This window comes from Corvus hawaiiensis, chromosome 26 (genome assembly GCF_020740725.1).
Source record: "Corvus hawaiiensis isolate bCorHaw1 chromosome 26, bCorHaw1.pri.cur, whole genome shotgun sequence".
NCBI lineage: Eukaryota > Metazoa > Chordata > Aves > Passeriformes > Corvidae > Corvus > Corvus hawaiiensis.
Genome location: NC_063238.1, coordinates 45,847,570 through 45,866,018, shown reverse-complemented (window position 1 = coordinate 45,866,018; position 18,449 = coordinate 45,847,570). Strand labels below are relative to the sequence as shown.

The 18,449-nt window shown below is 52.1% G+C and overlaps 1 protein-coding gene across 25 annotated transcripts in view; it reads right to left on the bottom strand.

The window, feature by feature from the left end:
- The window catches only part of SCRIB (scribble planar cell polarity protein), a 98,592-nt gene that overhangs the window by 71,770 nt on the left and 8,373 nt on the right, over nt 1-18,449 (bottom strand). For 24 of the 25 annotated variants that reach the window (XM_048329254.1, XM_048329251.1, XM_048329252.1 and 21 more), the window contains exons 2-9: nt 8,891-9,008; nt 8,594-8,672; nt 7,156-7,245; nt 6,424-6,480; nt 2,895-2,958; nt 1,274-1,348; nt 1,046-1,190; nt 591-709 (exon numbers count right to left, since the gene is read on the bottom strand). In XM_048329254.1, coding sequence (XP_048185211.1) covers nt 591-709; nt 1,046-1,190; nt 1,274-1,348; nt 2,895-2,958; nt 6,424-6,480; nt 7,156-7,245; nt 8,594-8,672; nt 8,891-9,008 — 747 coding nt within the window. The remainder of the gene's footprint in view (nt 1-590; nt 710-1,045; nt 1,191-1,273; nt 1,349-2,894; nt 2,959-6,423; nt 6,481-7,155; nt 7,246-8,593; nt 8,673-8,890; nt 9,009-18,449) is intronic. The other variant, XM_048329247.1, reaches the window with a different exon arrangement.

Here is an 18,449-nt window from a genome sequence, read left to right as displayed (position 1 = left end):
AAGGAGCCGAGTCAGTGATTGCAAGAGGAAAGAGCAGCACAGGCAAAAGGCACAAAGCCCTCGGTCTGGGGAACAAGCTGCCTTCCGTCCCCACACACGCACTGGGGATAACGTTCTTCGGGACATCTTTGGGACAGGTTTTCCCTTGGGCCCACAGACTGAGCCATGCCAACTCTTCCCCTCAGCACAGCACAGCACATTCCAACCACCACTGGTCAAGACTTTCCTTCTGTTTATCTGCCCATTCCCAATCCTTATGTTTTATCAATCAAACCACAGGCAGTTTGGAGCAGGGCTGTTCCCAATCACACCATCCCAAACCCCTCACCAATGCAGCCTGGGATATGATCTTGCACCTGTCAGCCGGGATGGTCTTTGGGATGGGCAATCCTAGCATCCCTGCTACCCCAGAGAATGTTTTAGGGAAAAAAATCAGTGAGAGAAAGCAGCTTCCAAATGTCTGTGAACTTGGTGAAACTCTAGAAGCAGCTGGAGCGCTCTCAGGAATTCAGCTCGGAGGGCAGAAGATGGGAAGGGATCCCTGGCAGCTGGCTGAGCATGGGAGAGGCAGGTGGCTGCTGAGTACTCACCGTCAGCATGTTCTCAGTCAGGATGAGCTCAGACAGATTTTCACAGTCCCCAATTGATTCTGTCACATCTGTCAGCCGGTTCTGGTCCACCTTGAGGATGGAGAGCTGCTTCAGCTGACCTGGCCAGGGTGACAAGTTAGGCGTGAGCAGTGCCAGAGAGAAGGATGATGTTCTATACTCACCTGGCTGTGATCCCATCAAGGATCCCATAACCCAACCACGGAGGCTCTGCCATTCCTCCCACCAGGCCTCACACACACCTGATGCAGACGAAGCATCTGAACTCTGCTGCAGAGTTCTGCTCACCTGTATCACCCACTGCTTCTGCTCTCCAAGACTGTGCCTATGTCCATTAATCCCCAGCTCCCTGCCACAGACACTCTTTCCTGAAGCTCCTCCAGGAGCACTGCCAAGGAATTGAAGTCCTGCAGCACTCCCCATCCCACAACACTCACCGATCCCATCCGGAATGCATTCCAGCAGGTTCTGTGACAGCAGCAAGTCTGTCAGTGCCACCAGCCCACTGACCTCGTTGGGCAACTGCTCCAGCTTGTTCTCAGACACATCCAGACAGACCAGGCGGCGGAGGTTGCCCAGCTCCTGCATCAGAGAGGAGATCCATGGCTCGAGGGAACAGCTGGGGCAGGGGCAAAGGGCTGAACATGTGCCCAACAGACACTCACCGGCGGCAGGGCCGAGAGCTGGTTCCGGTCCAGCCAGAGCTCGCGCAGGTTTGGGAGAGCACCCAGAGTGTCCGGCTGTAGGAGACAGGACAGTGATGGCATCAGTCCCTTCCACAGGGAGAAGCTGCTTGAGGATGCTGCAGATGCACCACTCTGCAAAGCCAGGCACTGTTCTGCCTCTCACACCTCCCAGGACCATCCATGGATCATTACAAGATAGCAGCACACGTGTCTGGGAATGCCTGGGATGGCCACTGGCTGCAGGAGGTCCAATGGGACACACAGAAGGCAACAGCAGGACTGTGTCAGCAGGCAAGGCAAGAACTAAACCTGCAGCACAATTCTGATGGAGAGCAGCTGAGGGAGTTGGACAAAACGGGGCTCGGGGGGACCTTCTGGCTTTCTGCAACTCCCTGACAGGAAGATGGAGCCAGGTGGGGGTCGGGCTCTGCGCTCAGGGAATAAGGGACAGGACAAAGGCAAATGGCCTCAAGTTGTGCCAGGGGAGCTTTAGGTTGGATATTGGGAAAATTCCCAGAAAGGACTGTCCAGCCCCGGCACAGCTGCCCTGGGCAGGAGTGAAGTCTCCACCCCTGGGGTAACTTAACAGCTGTGTGGATGTGGCACTTGGGAACATGGGTTAGTGGTGGCCTTGGCAATGCTGGGGGAGCGGTTGGACTCAATGGTCTCAGATGGTTTTTCCAACCTAAATGATTCCATGATTCTAAGGGGTTGGAAATTCTGGCCTTACAGAAGAAATGCATCTTCCTCCTCTGAGACATGAAAATAAACATTTGGGTACCACTGGCCAACTCAACATGACCCAGCGGCACCATCAGCCGTGACAGACACATGTTCACATCCCACAACTCCCCCAAGCAATCAGCATCTGGAGCTTGCTCCACTGGCGGACGGCTCAAGTGCCACACCCCTGTTCTCACAGGTGAGTTCAGCCTGTGTACAGCTAAGCTGCATGAACCACTTTGCCTCCTAATTTTGATGGTTTTCTGCCAAAACCATTCCAGAACACAATGAGTAAGATCCAGTAATAGCTTAATCCACAGCTGCAAAGTTACAGAGTATCACTGGATGTCCCCAAATGCCCAGACAACCTGAATTCTGAGACTGTGCCCTTGCTCTCCACATGCTGAGCCCTCCATGGAGAGAGTCCCCACACTGGGCTACCCTCACTGCCGTGGACAACACGGAATGGCCCAGCACCCTGTGGGGCAGAAATCATATCAGAAAGGAGAAAGGCAGGAAGCTGGATGAGAAGAAAAACAGCTGGGGGCAGTGCAGGACAGAGAAGGGAAGCACCAGAGTCTTGCTGAAAAGGAAAGATCCTTGGCAGTCAGACAGGAAGAATTACCATCCCAGAGCCTGGAAACGACAGAGCAGGTGGTGTGAGAGGCCAGCAGGAAACAAGACACGAGGGTTGACACATGAAGAGAAAATTCATCTGGGAATGATGACTGAGCCATGCTGGACAGATCAGAATCTCCCCAAATAACCTGAGGGTCTGTTTCTTTGCATGTCAGGTGGAAACCCACTTGCTTGCACTGAGGTACAGGATCTGACCCTACCAATCACCCAAACTCCCTCCCCACCAGCCCTCACCTACCAGTACTTCCAGGTCATTGCCACCGAGATCCAACTGCTCTAACTTGACAAGGAAGGAGAGTGAACTGCAAGGCACAGGAGACAGAGAGATAAAACAAGAAATAAAGAGTGGAAGGTTAGCATCTGGGACACACATTGCACAAATTACATGATCTCTAGCAACTCCTAAAGCAGGTGGGGCAATCCTGACCTTTCTCATGGTCCCTCTGAGCCCAACAGTTTATAGAGCTGGTCCCTTCCCCAAGCCAGACCGTTCATCCCAGGGAACTGGGCTCAGAGGCACCAGCAGTCCCAGCGCAGCCAGTTCCACTGGTACCAGTTTGCCTTCTCCCCCCCCCCCCCACACCATCATGTACTCTGATCAAAACCATAACAGATGAGCAGCCACACCTTCGCATCGCTGCCTGTTTCGCAGCAAGGACAGGGACCTGGGCATGGACTGACAGGCAACAGGAGGTACTCAGCAGAGGACAAGACATGTTTGGGGGGCAAGGGGAGCACAGCTGCAGGGACAGGGAGGAATGACAAATTCAACAGCCTCAGTTTCCCCAGACGGGATGCTCATGCTACTGCAGAGGAACGGAAGACAACAGGGGCCTGATGTCTCAGGTGAGGTGACAGCATACAGACAGAAGCTCACTATGAAGACACTGCACAGGACCCACAGCCTGTCCCACCAGTGGCCCACGGACGTCCCCCAAGCATCCCATACACCACACCTGGGGATGGACAAGGCCTGCAGTCCCACAAACCCAGGAGGGGGCTCTCATGACATGATCCAGGTGCTCATTTGTCTTATCACCTGAGTCTGAACCATCAGCTCCAGCTCCAGCTCCACCTCCCCTGAGGACTGCTGCCCCTCACTGTGTGCCAGGGTGGAGCTGCCAGCCCTGCCCACTCCCCCTGCAGGGAACAGTTTTATTCTCTGCTTAAGGAACTGTCCCAGTACAGAAATCCCCGTACTTCTCTGGAAACAGGTCCACCTCTCAATGTCACCCAAACCAAGGCAGTTGAGGGCTGCAATAAAAGGGAGCTTCTTGTCTGGGCCAGGCTGTAAAAACATTTGGGTTACGCAGGAAAATTAATTTCCTACTGTACGCAGCAGTGGATTTTGAGATAAACTCCAGCAAAGGTAGATCAACAGTTTCATCCAAAGGATCCTGTTGCACAACACTCCTTCACCAGGAATGTACATCAACTCTGACTCCTCTGAAGGTGATGTAGCCTTGACTGTCGCTTTGCACCTTCACAGCTTGAATTCCCAAAATAGGAACAAGGGAGCTGTGGAATCCACACTGATGACACCTGGCAAAAGGTCTCAATAGAGATCATCCTCTACTATTCCATAAGAATATATGAGAACTGCCCTTCCCAAGTCTCTGGCTGTGTCCCATCTGCATAGGAGAGATGAGGGGTTGATCACCAGCTGAACAAGCTGAACCGTTTCAGAACTCAGTCCATATCTGAAGACTGACCAATGAAATGGAATTTTGGCAAAGGTCACTGCAAGCTGACCTTTCAAGAAGCTCATCAACAAAAAGATACCAAAAGGACACCAATGCATTATGCTGTCCCAAATTCTCAGCGTTGAAGCCCACCTACCCACTGGGCTCAGGAATCTTGGAAACAAAGCACCAGACATCTCTTGCTTAAGTCATTCTCCTCTTTGGCAAGGTCACCTGGTCTCATTTAGAGCTGTTCTTATGCACAAAGTGCAGCCAGGGTAAGCACCAGAGCCTTAGGCAGAGAACCCAGGGAAATGGTTCTGGCCATCAACTGCCATCTTGTATTTGACTGAAAGACCTGATCAGAATTACCTTGGCCTTCAAGATCCATCTTCAACTTTTGGAAATCATCCCAAAATAGACTTTGGGGAATTGGGGAAAGATGAAAAGAAGCTGAATTTGCATTACAGAATGAGTGTCAAGCCTGGACTAACCTTCCAGTGAAAAACACCAAAGCCTCACAGCACACTACAAGCACCCTGCTGGATGGCACACGGATCTACCAAAGGGCAAATGGGAGCACTGGGCATGAGAGACCTCCACGAAAACCAAAGGGGTGTGGTCACAGACTGAATTCTCAAGACTCCAGAGACTTGCTGGTTCTGAGATGGTGAAAAGCCACTGGGACTATCTTCACTGCAGTTTGAAAGCCCAATCTTGGATGTAGCTACTGCACCTCTTTGCTGACATGGTGTAACCCAGCAGTGGTCCCTGCCTGTATGAACACCCACTCACAGGAACAGACAGAAGAGCAGCCCAACACCAGGACCCAAACTCCTCCTGCTTGCCAGTTCTCAGCCTGGAATAAGTGTTCAAGGCCAAGTTGGATGAGTCTTGGAGCAACCTGGTCTAGTGGAAGGTGTCCCTGCCCATGGCAGTGGGCTGGAACATGATGAGCTTTAAGGTCCCTCCCAACCCAGACCATCCTGTGGTTCTACGATGAAGAGCTTTAACCCTCATATTGTCCTCTGCGGTGATATTCCACATGGGACCATCTCAGCTGGCCCCCTCCTATCACCTTTCTGTGACAGGGTCACTGCTGTGCAGAAAAGATCTGCTGACTGCCACACTGTGTGATTCTGATCTGTGCTTCTACAGGGTGTAACCATGGGGGGAAAGTGACAGCAGACAAGCTGAGTTCCTGCCAGTAGCAGTAAGAGAGTTCTGAGGACAGGTGACAACAGCTGTATGCATCACACCTTCACTGAGGAGTTCATGTGGACCCAAAACAACTGCTGTTCAAAAAGGAGAATCCCTTCCAGTGATGTCCAAGGAAAGGTGGGGGAATCATCAGTGGGGTGGATAAGCAGGCAGGAAACAAGCTGACAGAGCTGATGTAGGGTAGAAAACTCAACAAACCCTCATGGGCCAAAGCAAAGACCAAAGTACCGACTGGACAGTTCTCCACGTCCATCCACCTGAGAGCATTACCTCCACCAACCATGGTCCCTGCCAGGAACTCATCCCTGTCCCTAACTCCAAAACGGGTCGCAACACTTACCTCTACTCCCTTGCTGGCTTATGTTTTGTCTGCTGCAGGGAAGGTAGTTATCCCATCCAGAACAACCAAGAGGGATATCCAACAAAACAGATGTCAGAAGCAAAATGTACCCTTCAGCTGTATCCTGTTGCTCTTCAAATCCTGAACCTCACTGTGCACAGAGCTTCTCCTACACCCCCATCCACATAGGTTTCTCTTTCTTTCCAAAAGAATCCACTGTCTGCTCCACCTCTTCAGGAAAAATGGTTCACACTATTTCCAGCAGCTTTTTTGGGGAACCCTGTCTATTCCAAATCAATCCTTACACAGAGGCTGAGTACAGGCTCTGAACATCCTTTGCTGCTCTCCAGCCCTGCACCATCCTCTCCCTCCTTGCCCCAATTTATGGAAATCCAGCAAGATGCAGCCTATTTATGCCCAGCCTGAGCCCTCCCAAGCCAGGAGATGGGGCCTGCACTAGTCCCTGAGGAAGCAGCAAGAATGATCAGGCAGGAGACTCCTACAGCCCCCAGACAGACACTCACGTGGGGAGAGTCTTTAGCAGGTTCTCACGTAGCTCCAAAGTCACCAGGTTTGCCAAACTGCAAGAGAAAAGGGAGCAAGAAAGCCAGGTTCACTGGACAGGGCTTCAGGGATACAAGGAGCTGCTCATCTCCCTTCCTTTGGAACCACCCCTCATGTCCTGTGCAATGCATGAATGTACACACGTGGATGGAGATGGGGGAACAAAAACAACACAGCTGTAAATGGCTTTGGTGGAGGTGAGTGCTTGCTGCAGTCACAAGGAACAACACCATGCCCACACTCAGGACAAGGAACACGCTGTCACAACAGGACTGTCTGCCCTAAAAGGTAAAATCTCTCACATGTGGAAAGCCAAACCCCATGGGAGAGGCACTGCACCCCATGGGGCCATTTGCCAGCAGCATAAATCATTCCAACGTCATCAGGCAGCCCACACCTGCTTGGAAAGGGGCAAATGGGCACTCAGAACACAGGGAAAGACAGGATTTGAGAAGACTGGATCAATCCTTGCTGCGCCATGAACCACAGCAGGAGAAGCAGCTGGGACCAGGACAGGAACCTTTGTAGGAAGGTCTTTTAACAAACCAAGAGGTGCTCACACACAGCACTGTCAGTACCACAGCAAACCTGCACCTGGCTTGTCCCTCCAGGTCCTGCCACTGTCCCCATCCCACCAGCAAGGTGTCCCCATCCCAGCCCCCTCCCTGCTGCCAGAACAGGGCCATACTCACTTCCCAATGTCAGTGGGGAGGCTCTGCAGGGACACATCGTTCAAGGCCAAGTGGCCCAGGCTTCGGAGCTGGGTGAAGCCCTCAGGAAGCCTGTGAGAACATGAACAAAACTCCATTAATCCTGTGCACAAAGCACAGAATCCCCCAAAACACTTACATCCCGCCAAAACCAGTCTTATCCCAATTGACATCAACATATGGAAAGGAGAACAGGACTCATCACCAACCCTGGCTGCTGATCCAGGACAAGTTCCATTTCTAAGACCACAAAACCCCCTTGCACCAGACATTACCTGTCCAGGTTTGCAAACTCGGCTCTGCAGTACCTGAGCATAAATCCCAGACCAAACCATGCCATGGGATCACTTACACTTGGAAGAAGGGAGGGCTCCCAAGCATTCCAAGTGCCCAACAAAGGATACCTCTGCAGATGACACTGCAGCGTTCCCCAGGACCAAGCACCATCACAACAGATCCAAGGTGTGACAGAATAGGGAAAAACCCTGGAAGAGGAAATTCCTTTGCTTCCACAGGCAGCTCGCAGAGCACCCCCCCACCAACTCATCTGAACCCTGAGCCAGAAAAAGACTCTGACAAATAATGCCCAGTGCAGAAGTGCTGGTCACTCCTGTGGTACAGGGATTGTCACCGACAGAGAAGCTTGTCCCACTCCAGCAGTGCCCAGGACCAGGAGAGAGAGCAGAAATAAATGTGCCTAAAGCCTGGACAGCACCTGCCCTGAGCACTAAGGGAAGGGGACACCTGGGGCCAGACTGGCACCTGCAGGGACCTGGCAGCAAGACAACAGTGCCTGAAAACATGGCTCACCAAGGCAGGGGAGCCACACTGAACTCCAATATTATGTATTAAAAGCTCCAGAGACAGAGTACTGAAAGACAAGTCAGACATTCCTACTTGGGCACAGCTCAGGGCACTGAGGTAAGGGGGAAACAACCAAACACAGGGTTCAAAGGATGGTTGTCCTCAGTTCTGAATAAGAGAGAGGTGGAAAAGGGGCTGAGAGGCGGCAAAAAGAGCTGAGAGTGGGGCCCAAAAGAGGCTCTGGGGGGGCAGAGGATGGCATGCAGGCTTTTTCTTCTCTGCAGCACAAGCACACATCCATTCTGGTTTGTGACCAGTGCAAAGGGAGCAACAAACTCATTGCAAGAGAACAGTTGTCACTGTTGACACCAGTACAACTAAATGCTCATCATTCCCAGCCACAGGCTCTGAGGATGGAGCACACACCAGCTCCTCCTGACGCCAAGTGGTCCACCTGCCAGGAGAGCAGACAACTGCAGCTCTGGAAGAGGCAGGGTGATCCCAGGCCTTGGCTTTACAGAGAGACAATTATAAGATGAAGGTCAGAGAAAGCCAGGGAGAATGTACAACTTCAGTTCTCCTCAGCTGGACTAATGGGTTGCATATGCCTTCCTACCTGGAGAGAGGATTCCCACTGAAGTCTGCGATTTCCAGGGATTTGCAGAATTTGATGCTTTCAGGAATTTCTGGAATGTCTGGAAAAAATAGGTGAAAGAACAAAAGAGGCTTGAGAAAATGGGACAGCAGGTAGTGGTGACAGCTTGAGACATGGTAAGACAACCCCACTGTCACAGCTCAGGACCTCTGAGGGATTGCTCCAAAGGGTGAGGAAAGGCCCTGCTTCTCCCGAGCACGAGGGCACAGGGAGTACTGCAGGGCCTGGGCACCTGCTCCTGCCCAGCTCCAGCCTTACCATTGCGGGAGATGTCCAGCTCCACCAGCTGCATGAAGTTGGCCACCTCAGGGGGAAGCCTCTGGATCTCATTGTCACTCAGGCCCAGCTTGCGCAGGTTCAGAAGCCGGAAAAAAGGCTGTGACAGAAGCAACACAACTGGGTCAGCAGAAGTTCTGGGGGAAACCCATCTCCTCATCTCAGGAGAAGCCTGAGCGCCCACCCCTGAGACACCTGCGTGTTCCCACCACCCCCACCCCAGCCAGGCCCTCATGGGGCAGTCACTGTAGGAATCAGAATCCCCATGAAAGGATGAGGGTGAAAGAAAAAGGTATAAATGAGTTTAGCTTGATCATTCATTTAGCATGTTACCCCACTGCTATCCTCCCTCCTGTCTAGGATACAAACTAAACACTCCTTGTTTCCAACAGCAACAATTCAGCTCAGGCTCTGAGCTCCAGCACCATGGGGAAGTCACTCTGCTCGCAGCAGACACTTGAGTTTGTGAGTCAGCTGCAGAAGAGCCAACAGTGGAGAAACACAAGGAGACTCCCAGTCCAAAGTGCTGCCCCTGCTTTGCACACATCTGCTGTACAGGATGCTTGGTCAGGACATCGGTGGCAGGTCCCCACACCATCAGGGACAGCATTTGTGCCCCTTGTGCTGGGTGGAAAAGGCGCAGGTGAGCTGTCAGCACAGCCCCAAGTAACACAGAACTAGAGAAGGCACAAAAATTCTTTTCCAGAAACACCATAGCCATAGGAATGGTGACTGGAAAGGCCCTCACAACACTCAGCTTTTTCACACACCCCTTGGTGCTCCCAAAAGTCCATCAGCTGCAAATGGCAAATTCCAGGATCCATCAATCACTCCTCCAAGACACCACCAGCCCCAGCAAGTTTACTAAACACAACGTAATTATCAACTGACCAAATACTGCAGCTGATTCTAACCACTGCCAGAGGTCAGATCCTGGACAGGATGGGAACCAGGGCTGGGGTGTTTGCTGCATTTCCTGGATTGTTTCGGAGTACTGGGAATAACAAACAACAATGCAGGGCCACTGCAGAAAATATTCAGAAGTGACCGAGAACAAACTCAGGTCTCTGCAGTGACATGCAGAGGCCATTTCTAAATTACATCACCCTGTGTTTGTCCAAGGCAGAGGCAGGGAGGGGGTCACAGCAGCACAGGAGAGGCAATCTTGGGATTCATAGGTCGCCAAACACGGCCAAAGTCGGGGCTACTCGTGCAGCGCACACTGAGAGGGATCAAACCAGAGCAAGCTCTGAACCTCACTCCTCAGGTGCCTTTCCAGGTGTCCACCTGCACAAGAGCTGCTGGGACAGACCTCCCCAGGAACACCTGCAGGGCACCTTCAGGTGTGGGCCACCTTCAGGAGCCCCAGAACACTGCCGAAAATGAGAGCACAGAGCAGGCAAGGGAGGGGAGTGGATGAAAAGGTGGAGCAAACATAACCTTGAGAAGGTGCACAGATCACATGTGAGCTGCTCCCCACTCCCGCCGTGACAACTATGAGGTCTGGTAGTGTAACTGGAGGAGTTTCTGCACAGATCCAAACCTCTGCAGTTTCCAGGTCCCAGTCAGGACACACTGCTGGGCACGTGTGTGTCTGAGGTACACCACACCACAGCACAGCCCCTGCTGCCCTGGTGCTGTCTGGCTCCCACAGCACTCTGCACAGGGGAAGTGAGCAGGGATGAACAGCACTGATAGGAAATTCACACTTCTGATGTCCTAAAGGACCATAATAATTGTATAATGAGTAAATAAATTTAAAAAATAACTCCTCTCACCACTGACCATCACTGGCTCTGTTTAACTCTGTTTATCTAATGCAGACCAGCTCGGTGAAAAGGAAGTGGGTGAAAGTCTAAATAACAACAAAGGTTCAGGGGAGCAGGAGTTTAGAGACTTGATTTGCTATTGTTTCCTAGAGCCTTCTCCTAATTTTAGAATGCAAGGAAATTCCAGGCAAGACATCGTGCTGACCTGCCAGAGTCTGCACACTGGAAAATAACCACAGGGACTGAATATCCACAGTCCAGTCTGCAGCACTTCTGCTTCAGGGTTCAGGTAGCCTCCGAATACATATTCACACTTGTAAATAACATTTGGAGTAAACAGGAATAAACCCAGGCTGTTATGTGGTGCGGCAGCCCCCAGATTCCTCTTTTTTCTTAAAAAGAAAATAAAAAGGTTTCTAAACCCCCTAGCACTGCCAGAGCTGGGCACAGCCCATGTGCAGAACTGCAGGAGGATGGACACAAGTGCTATGTCCCACCCGGCAGAATCAGTTACACTGGACCTGAATAAAATATTTATGTGTGACAAAAAATAAAACCAGCCAACAGCCATCAGTGGTAGCCAGAAAAAACAAATGTGAGAATTACAGTGTTTTCACGCTCAAAGTCAGGTTTTACATTTGCCAAAAAAAGACGGCAAGAGGATGTGACCAAGAGCTGCAAACGCTGTCTCTGACACGAATTTCCATGTCATTTCCAGCTCAGTATTCTGTAAGCTGAGGACTTCAGCTCAGCCCAAAGCAAAGGCTGCACAGGAGATTCATTTCTGATGCTTGAAAATGAGAACAAATTAATTTTAAGATTGTTACGAGAACTAAGAGGGAAACCTTGAGTAGGCATCTCTGGAGACTGGTAATTATCCCTCTTGCTAATCAAAGTTCACCCCAGTTCCCAGAGCTGACAAAGCAAACCCTTGGACCAAGCACTGCACTGAACATCTCCAGTAAAGAGAAACTCCCCCAAATTCAGCGGTTTCTGATTTATAAAATAAAATACCACCAAATCTGCCTGACCTAGATCCTTCAGTGTCCAAACTGGACTCAGAGTAGATTAAAAATAGAAGTTTGAAGAAGAAAAAAAGGTAAGCCCAATCTCTCCCTGTTTCCTGGCAGCCCAGAAGCCCAAAGCCCACATGGACCAGCACAGAAGTTTTCCAGCGCACAGGAATCCAGAATCAGCTCAGGAAGATTCCAGCACATGGGAATCCAGCAGCTCTGAGTGTGATGGAAGTTATCACGAACAAAAAAAAGCTCAAGATCGGGGGTACTGATGTAATAGTAGCTGAGTGTAACTCGGGGTAAAAGCCTTTGCAAATCAGGGTGCGTTACAAAGATATTCACTGTTGAAGCATGGGAGTATTCACAGGGTAGATAAGGCAGAAAACAGCTACAGAACTGTCCTACAATTAAAATTCAGGGACATAAACTTTAACAATACCCAGAGCAGAGCAGCCACAGTGCAACCAACTGGAAATACATTAAATAGTCATTAATTAGGGACAGGTATAAAGAGTTTGTAAAAAACCATATGCCAAAAGATAAGAAATGCTCCACAAAATGACAACAATGCAGAAAAAGGCAGAAAGCTGTGAAATCCAGGCTCTGAAGTAGGTTTTCAGATGTAACATCCTCCCTCAGCAGCCCATTGAGAACCAAATGCAGGCAAACACATTGAAGGGTTTTTGCTAAGTTCTGAAACAAAATTCAGTTTCTTCAATCTTTAAAAAATATGAAAAAAGGCAACCTAGACCCACGGATTTTCCAGTTAAAAGGGACTGAAATATAATCTGATAAAATATCCTTCCAGTCCTTTGTGTATCACCTTCACCACAGACCCCTGAAATAATTCATGTTGGAAGGTACTTGGGAGGTCGCCAGTCCAACCTCCTGCTCAAGACAGGATCAGGATGAGGCCAGAGCAGGTTGCCCAGGCCTTTGTCTGGTCAAACCTTCAATCATGGGAGATGGCCCAAAACTCCTCTGAGCCCCGGGGTCCACCAAATAACTACCCTCACAGGGGAGCCACATGGCTCCAGTGGTTCACAGGCCTCTGCAGGAACAAATAAAACCCCTCAAACATCCCCTGTTGCTGCTGCCAGTCAAATACTGAGTGTGGCCAGTATCACCCATGGAAGGGAACCAGCAGAATTTGGGGAGCCCTTCATGAGCCAAACCCTGCCCAGTGACACCCCACAATCACTACAGGTCCACAAGTCACACTGCTTCCCTCTACAAACCTGTCTCTTCCTTTCTGCATACTGTCCTTGTCATAGAGTGGCTTTTTTTTTTTCCTTTAACTGGAGAATGGAGACATTTGACACTGGGTCTTCACTGCTGAACCCTGTTTTGACTGGAAGTTATGTGATGGCAGTTTTGGGATGCCAAACCATAGAAAGGTTTGGGTAGAAAGGGACCTTTAAGACCACCCAGTCCCACTTCCTGCCATGGGTAGGGACAACTTCCACTAGACCTGGTTGCTCCAAGCCCTGTCCAACCTGGCCTGGAACACTTCCAGGGATGAGGCATTGACTGCTTCTCTGGGCAACCGGTGCCAGGGCCTCCCCACCCTCACAGGGAAGGATTCCTTCCCAATATCCCATCTAGTCCTGCCCTCTGGCAGTGGGAAGACATTCCCCCTTGTCCTGCCCCCCTCCAAGCCTTTGTCCAAGTCCCTCTCCAGCTTTCCTGGACCCCCTGTAGGTACTGAAAGCCTGCAATGAGGTCTCCCCAGAGCCTTCCCTTCTCCCAGCTGAACAATCCCAAGTCACTCAGCCTTTCAGCACTGGAGAGGTGCTCCAGCCCTCTAATCATCTCTGTGGCCTCCTCTGGACTCATTCCAACTGGCTGATCTATGCAGGAGTGAGAAAGGATGAAAGTCCCGTGCAATTATTAGTGAGCCTCTTGATTCAGAGGCTGCATTTGGTGTCAGTTTATGAAAGAAAAATACCCAGTGGTCACAGCAGGATCACACTGGGACAGTCAAAACTATCCCCAAAATGTCCCCTTCCAAGCAAGACCCTGGAGCAGCCAAGCAGAGCCACCCCGGCCATACCGCGCTCACCTGCGGTGGTGAGGTCAGGCCTGCCCGAGAACATTCCCACACAGCACACTGTGGCTGGATTTGAGGTTACCCAGAGACACAGTAACAGGCTCAGCCGGTTTATGGAAACAAGACACACCGGTAGCAACAAACACAGGCTCCACTGGCAGATTCACCTTTGGCTCCTGCTGAGGAGCTGGAACACCTGGGCAGTGGGGCAGCCCAGAGCCTCAGGCACTGATTGCTGATCCCAGACACAATTCTCCCTGATAACACAAGGATGCCCAATGCCCACTGGCAGAGCTTTTCAGCCAGCAAGAGGCACAGGCATCAAAGTCCCTGACCCTGGGGAGCTCAGGAATTACGAGGTGTGCCTGTGCTTCAGCCAGGTCAGGGCACAGCTCCAGGTCCACAGGAAAGCAAAGCGCTTCCAGAAGGAAGGAGATGCCCACCTAAATCAGGAATGAGCTTCTGCCCTCACCCCAGCGTGTCCTGATGGGTCACCAGCAGCATGAATGGGTGGCACTGGAGGAGGCATTGGCCAACATTAGTAGAAAGAGATGACCCACTTCTGAGCAGGGACAACAGGACCCCTGCACCCCTTCCTCACTCACTGCATGGGGAAACAACTGTCCTGCTCCAAACCTGGCTGCACCAGCCACCTCCTGCCCTGCCCGAGAGAACCACACCTGTCCTCACATAGCCTGCAGTAGCACCAGGCAGGCATCCCAGGCCCTGCAGACACCAGCACAGAGCTGCCAGGCATGCCCAGAAAGCAGGGGATGTTCCGGAGAGCCGACAGCTTCAAAGGCACAGGAGGACGAAGGACACAGACTGCCAAGTACAGCAGCTCCCTCCAAAAGGCAATCTGTACCACAGACATGGGTCCAGCAGACCCACGGAGGGTTGAGACTGGAAGGGACCTGTTAAGACCAGGTAGTCCAAGCTCTGCCCAGAGAAAGGTCAGCTATAGCACACCACCCAGGGCAGTATGTGCATACACAGCAATGTCATGTGACGTACATACACAGCAGTCACACATATGCATATACACAGCAGTCACACGTGACACGTATCTACACAGCAGAATCTCAAAGGGCCTTCTAAGCCCATCCTCTGTCTTTAAGGAACCACCTGGAGCAAGTTCCATCCCCTCTGCCATGACCAAGCCTTCAAGTTGTGTTTCTCCAGCTGATGTGACATGTCTGTGTTCATGTTCATGAAGCTCCCAGCAATAGTGCTGAGGCTGCAGCAGAGCCCCAGGACATGAACAAAGGGTTGCTGGAGCTCTTAGGTGATCTAAGAGAACCACAGTGTCCAGTGATGCTAGGAATTCAGACACCACCCACATGTCTCCCTCCTGCTGCAGCGTGATGCTTGGCAGAGCCTTGGTCCGCCCCTGCTCACTTACTCAGTCAGACCAAGAGGTGGAAGATGAAAAAAAGGAGAAAGGACAATGGATAAAAGGCTCAGGACAAATCCTCTGAGCCACCACTCAGTTATGCTGTTTCCCAGAAATGGCAAAATCCCAAGGGCAGGCCCGGAAAGCCAGCCATTCCCCAGCCAGGATTAGGGACAGAGAGGCAGCCTGGCTCAGGGTCACCACAGCCACCCCCAGGCTGGTAGAGTGGGCTGGTGGAGCTGGTCCTGCTGCTCAGGCAGGAGGGGTGAATGGGTTGCAGTCCTGGAACAACCCATGCAGACTGATGGTGCATGGCAGGGTCAGGGAGACAGATCCACCAGATCCACCGAGCCTCCCACACAGACTGCTGTGTCTGCAACCTGCAGCAACCTCGGAGCCCTATGCCCACCCACTGTGCACACAATGGCAACCCAAACCCCTGTGTGCTACAGCTCCCGTCCCACCTGCAGGAGATGCATCTTCACTGCCAAGAAAAGAGAGAAAGCGTTTGTGTGCTGAGCCTGGGACCTGGAAAACACCAACAGTGTCCGGATGCAGACTGATCCCCCTCCCAGGTCAGCATCATGACTCTTTTCCAAACCTTTGTTTTCCTGAGGCTATAAAAAAAGGGTTTCTGGCCTACCCAAGCTTCCAGCTCTCCCCTTCACCTGGTGCCTAATCTCATAATGCCAGGGGAAGGGAACAAGGACATGGGGGCCCTTGTTCCCCAGCATCACCTTGTGCTCTGTCTGGAGGGCCAGCCCCCATGTTCCCACCTGCACCTGGAGGAGAGCCATCTCCATGTGTTAGAGGGAGAGAGGAGGACAGACAGACACCTGGGCTCCTCTACCAGTTTCCGTGGAGAGGAAGCCATGCTGTCCTCAGCACAGACAGCTCGTGGAGCTGCCTTGGCCCCAGGACCCCTCCTGCCGACAGCAGGCAAGAAGGGGGGTGGCTGCCCAACGCCACCACAGGCCCTGGGGACATTCTTTCTCTCAGCCAAGCAGGCTTTAGGCAGGTTTCAGTGCAACACCTCAGAATCTCTGCAGGTGAGAAACAGCAGCGCTACTGGAGGGGAGCAGGACACATGTCAGGGGAAGAGGAGTCAGGCACCAGCTTAACCACAGAGTCACAACCACCTGACACTCAGGCCAATGGCTCTGAAACCAGGCAGTGACAATTTCTACAGCTGGAGATCAGGAACGGGGTCTACATCTCAAACACAATCTTCACTCTGGAATACGACAGAGACTTCCTGCTTCTGCAGCCAAAACTGCCACAGCGTTCCCAGCTTTGTTGCCCAAATAGCAGGGCTTGGACACCTCCTCTTCCTCAAAAACAATGTGTGACAACCCAGGTTGCCCCGAGACACTAGCCCTGAGCCAGCAGTGTTGGTAGCAACCAAGCACCCCAGCAGTGCCTGCTGTGTGACAACTCCTCCAACACGAGCTCTACTCCAGAGCAGAGGTTTTGCCAACCCTTCCAACCATGGAAGTGCCCATGCTAAAGTCCTCCTCAGCCTCCTCACCTCTCATTTCTCTTCAGAGAATTTCAAGTCCAACTGTCCAGCCCTGCTGGTACAGTCCCTGACTCCAGCAGGACAGCACATGTTTAATTAAAGGCAGGATCAGACTGTGCAGCAGGAAAATAATTACAATTCTCCTTGTGATTCACAAGCAACAGGGCCTGGTTCCCATGCCACCATGGGCTGGGCTCCTAGTTAAGTTCTGTGTTTGTCACCAGGCAGGATGAATGCATGGGATCCTGCACTGCAGGTCGGAGGTGTCTGTCCATCCATTTGTCCATCTGCCAGTGCAACACAGCAGCTCCCCAAATGCTGACAGCAAAACCAGCTCATGTATTTGAGCCTTGTGTTTCATTCCCATTTTCCTGGTTAAAGAGGGGCTTGACATCTTAAGACCTGCCCCTGGAGGAAACAGAGACTGCTGCATGCTCCACAGCTGGGCACTGGGACATGCGAGCACACGTGTCTGCCTTGCCTGTCTCAGACCTACAGGCAGGTGAAGTGTGAAGGGACCTGGGGCCCCTCCTCTCACACGTGTGCTGAGAGATCTGTGACACCTGTGCCAGTGGCATTGTCTCTGGGGGAAGCCAGCCTGGGATAGAGTCAGGAGGAGCTGGAAGCAGCAAAGCAAAGCAAAACATCCAGGAGCTGATCAGCTCTAAGGTTAAACCCAGCACTTCCAAGTCACTGTGCTCAAAGCCAGCATGGCACAGGTGAGGCCACAGAACCAGAAAGACCTGTATCCCACGGCTGGGCAGCACAGGCAGGACGCCAGCTCCAGAGGCTGCACAGCTCCCTCAGCAGAGCAGGACTCAGTCCACTTTCAGCAGAGCCCAATCCCTCTAGCCAGCACCAGGGCAGCAAACTCAAGAGACACCTTTCCCGACAGAGAGAAACCAGGAAGGCAATGGTTATTCCCAGAATAGCTTAATTCAAGAATAATCACCAAAATCTGATCAGGATAACTGAGTTAACACGAGCAGAGGTCAAACAAGCAATCACACTGCTGAGAGGTGGGAATATCAGTTTGGAGCTCCAGCAGAGCGGCTGCTACCGAGCCCCAGGGGCAACCCTGGTGCCAGAGGGAGGGTACCACAACCACCATCCAGGTGCCAGTCACCCGGGGACTTGGTCTGACCCACCTCAGCAGGTGTGGGACAACACCTCAGGCAGTGGACACAGACCACCTGTCCCCCCAGCACCAGATCTTCCCAGCTGTCTCCCACTCCAGAAGTGTTTCCTTCTCCACTCCTCACAGTATTTGCCAGATCCTGAACTAGCTCCAGGCTAGTGAACTTCTCTGGCCACAAGCACATGGTCACCAACACCTGAAAGGAGGCAATTCAGACAAGAGACACCGCTGACATGCCAGCCACGCTCAGGTCTGCAGTCAGACCCAGAGCAGAGAGCACGGGGAGAGGGGACACTCCTTGCCTGCCCACAGGAGGAGAGGCACGAAGGGGCCCAGCGAGGCGGGGCAGGGGCGCTGAGGGCAGCGAACAGGACTAGCCCCACATGCTCCCACACACTGGAGCCAGGAGGAGACCAGTGACCAGCAGACTGCTCCTGCCAGCCGGACACAGCCCTCCCCACAGCCCTCCCCACGCAGACCAGCGGATTTCCGACTATTTAACCCCGTATCAGGCCCTGAGGAATGCACTGCTAATATATAAAAGCACTTAAGTGTTGGGAATACATTCCAGCACAGACAAAGCAAGCTGTCTCCGAGCCAAAGGCTCAGCAGCTGCTGCTTCTCAGGCACTGAAGCAGGACTGAGGAATGCTGTCC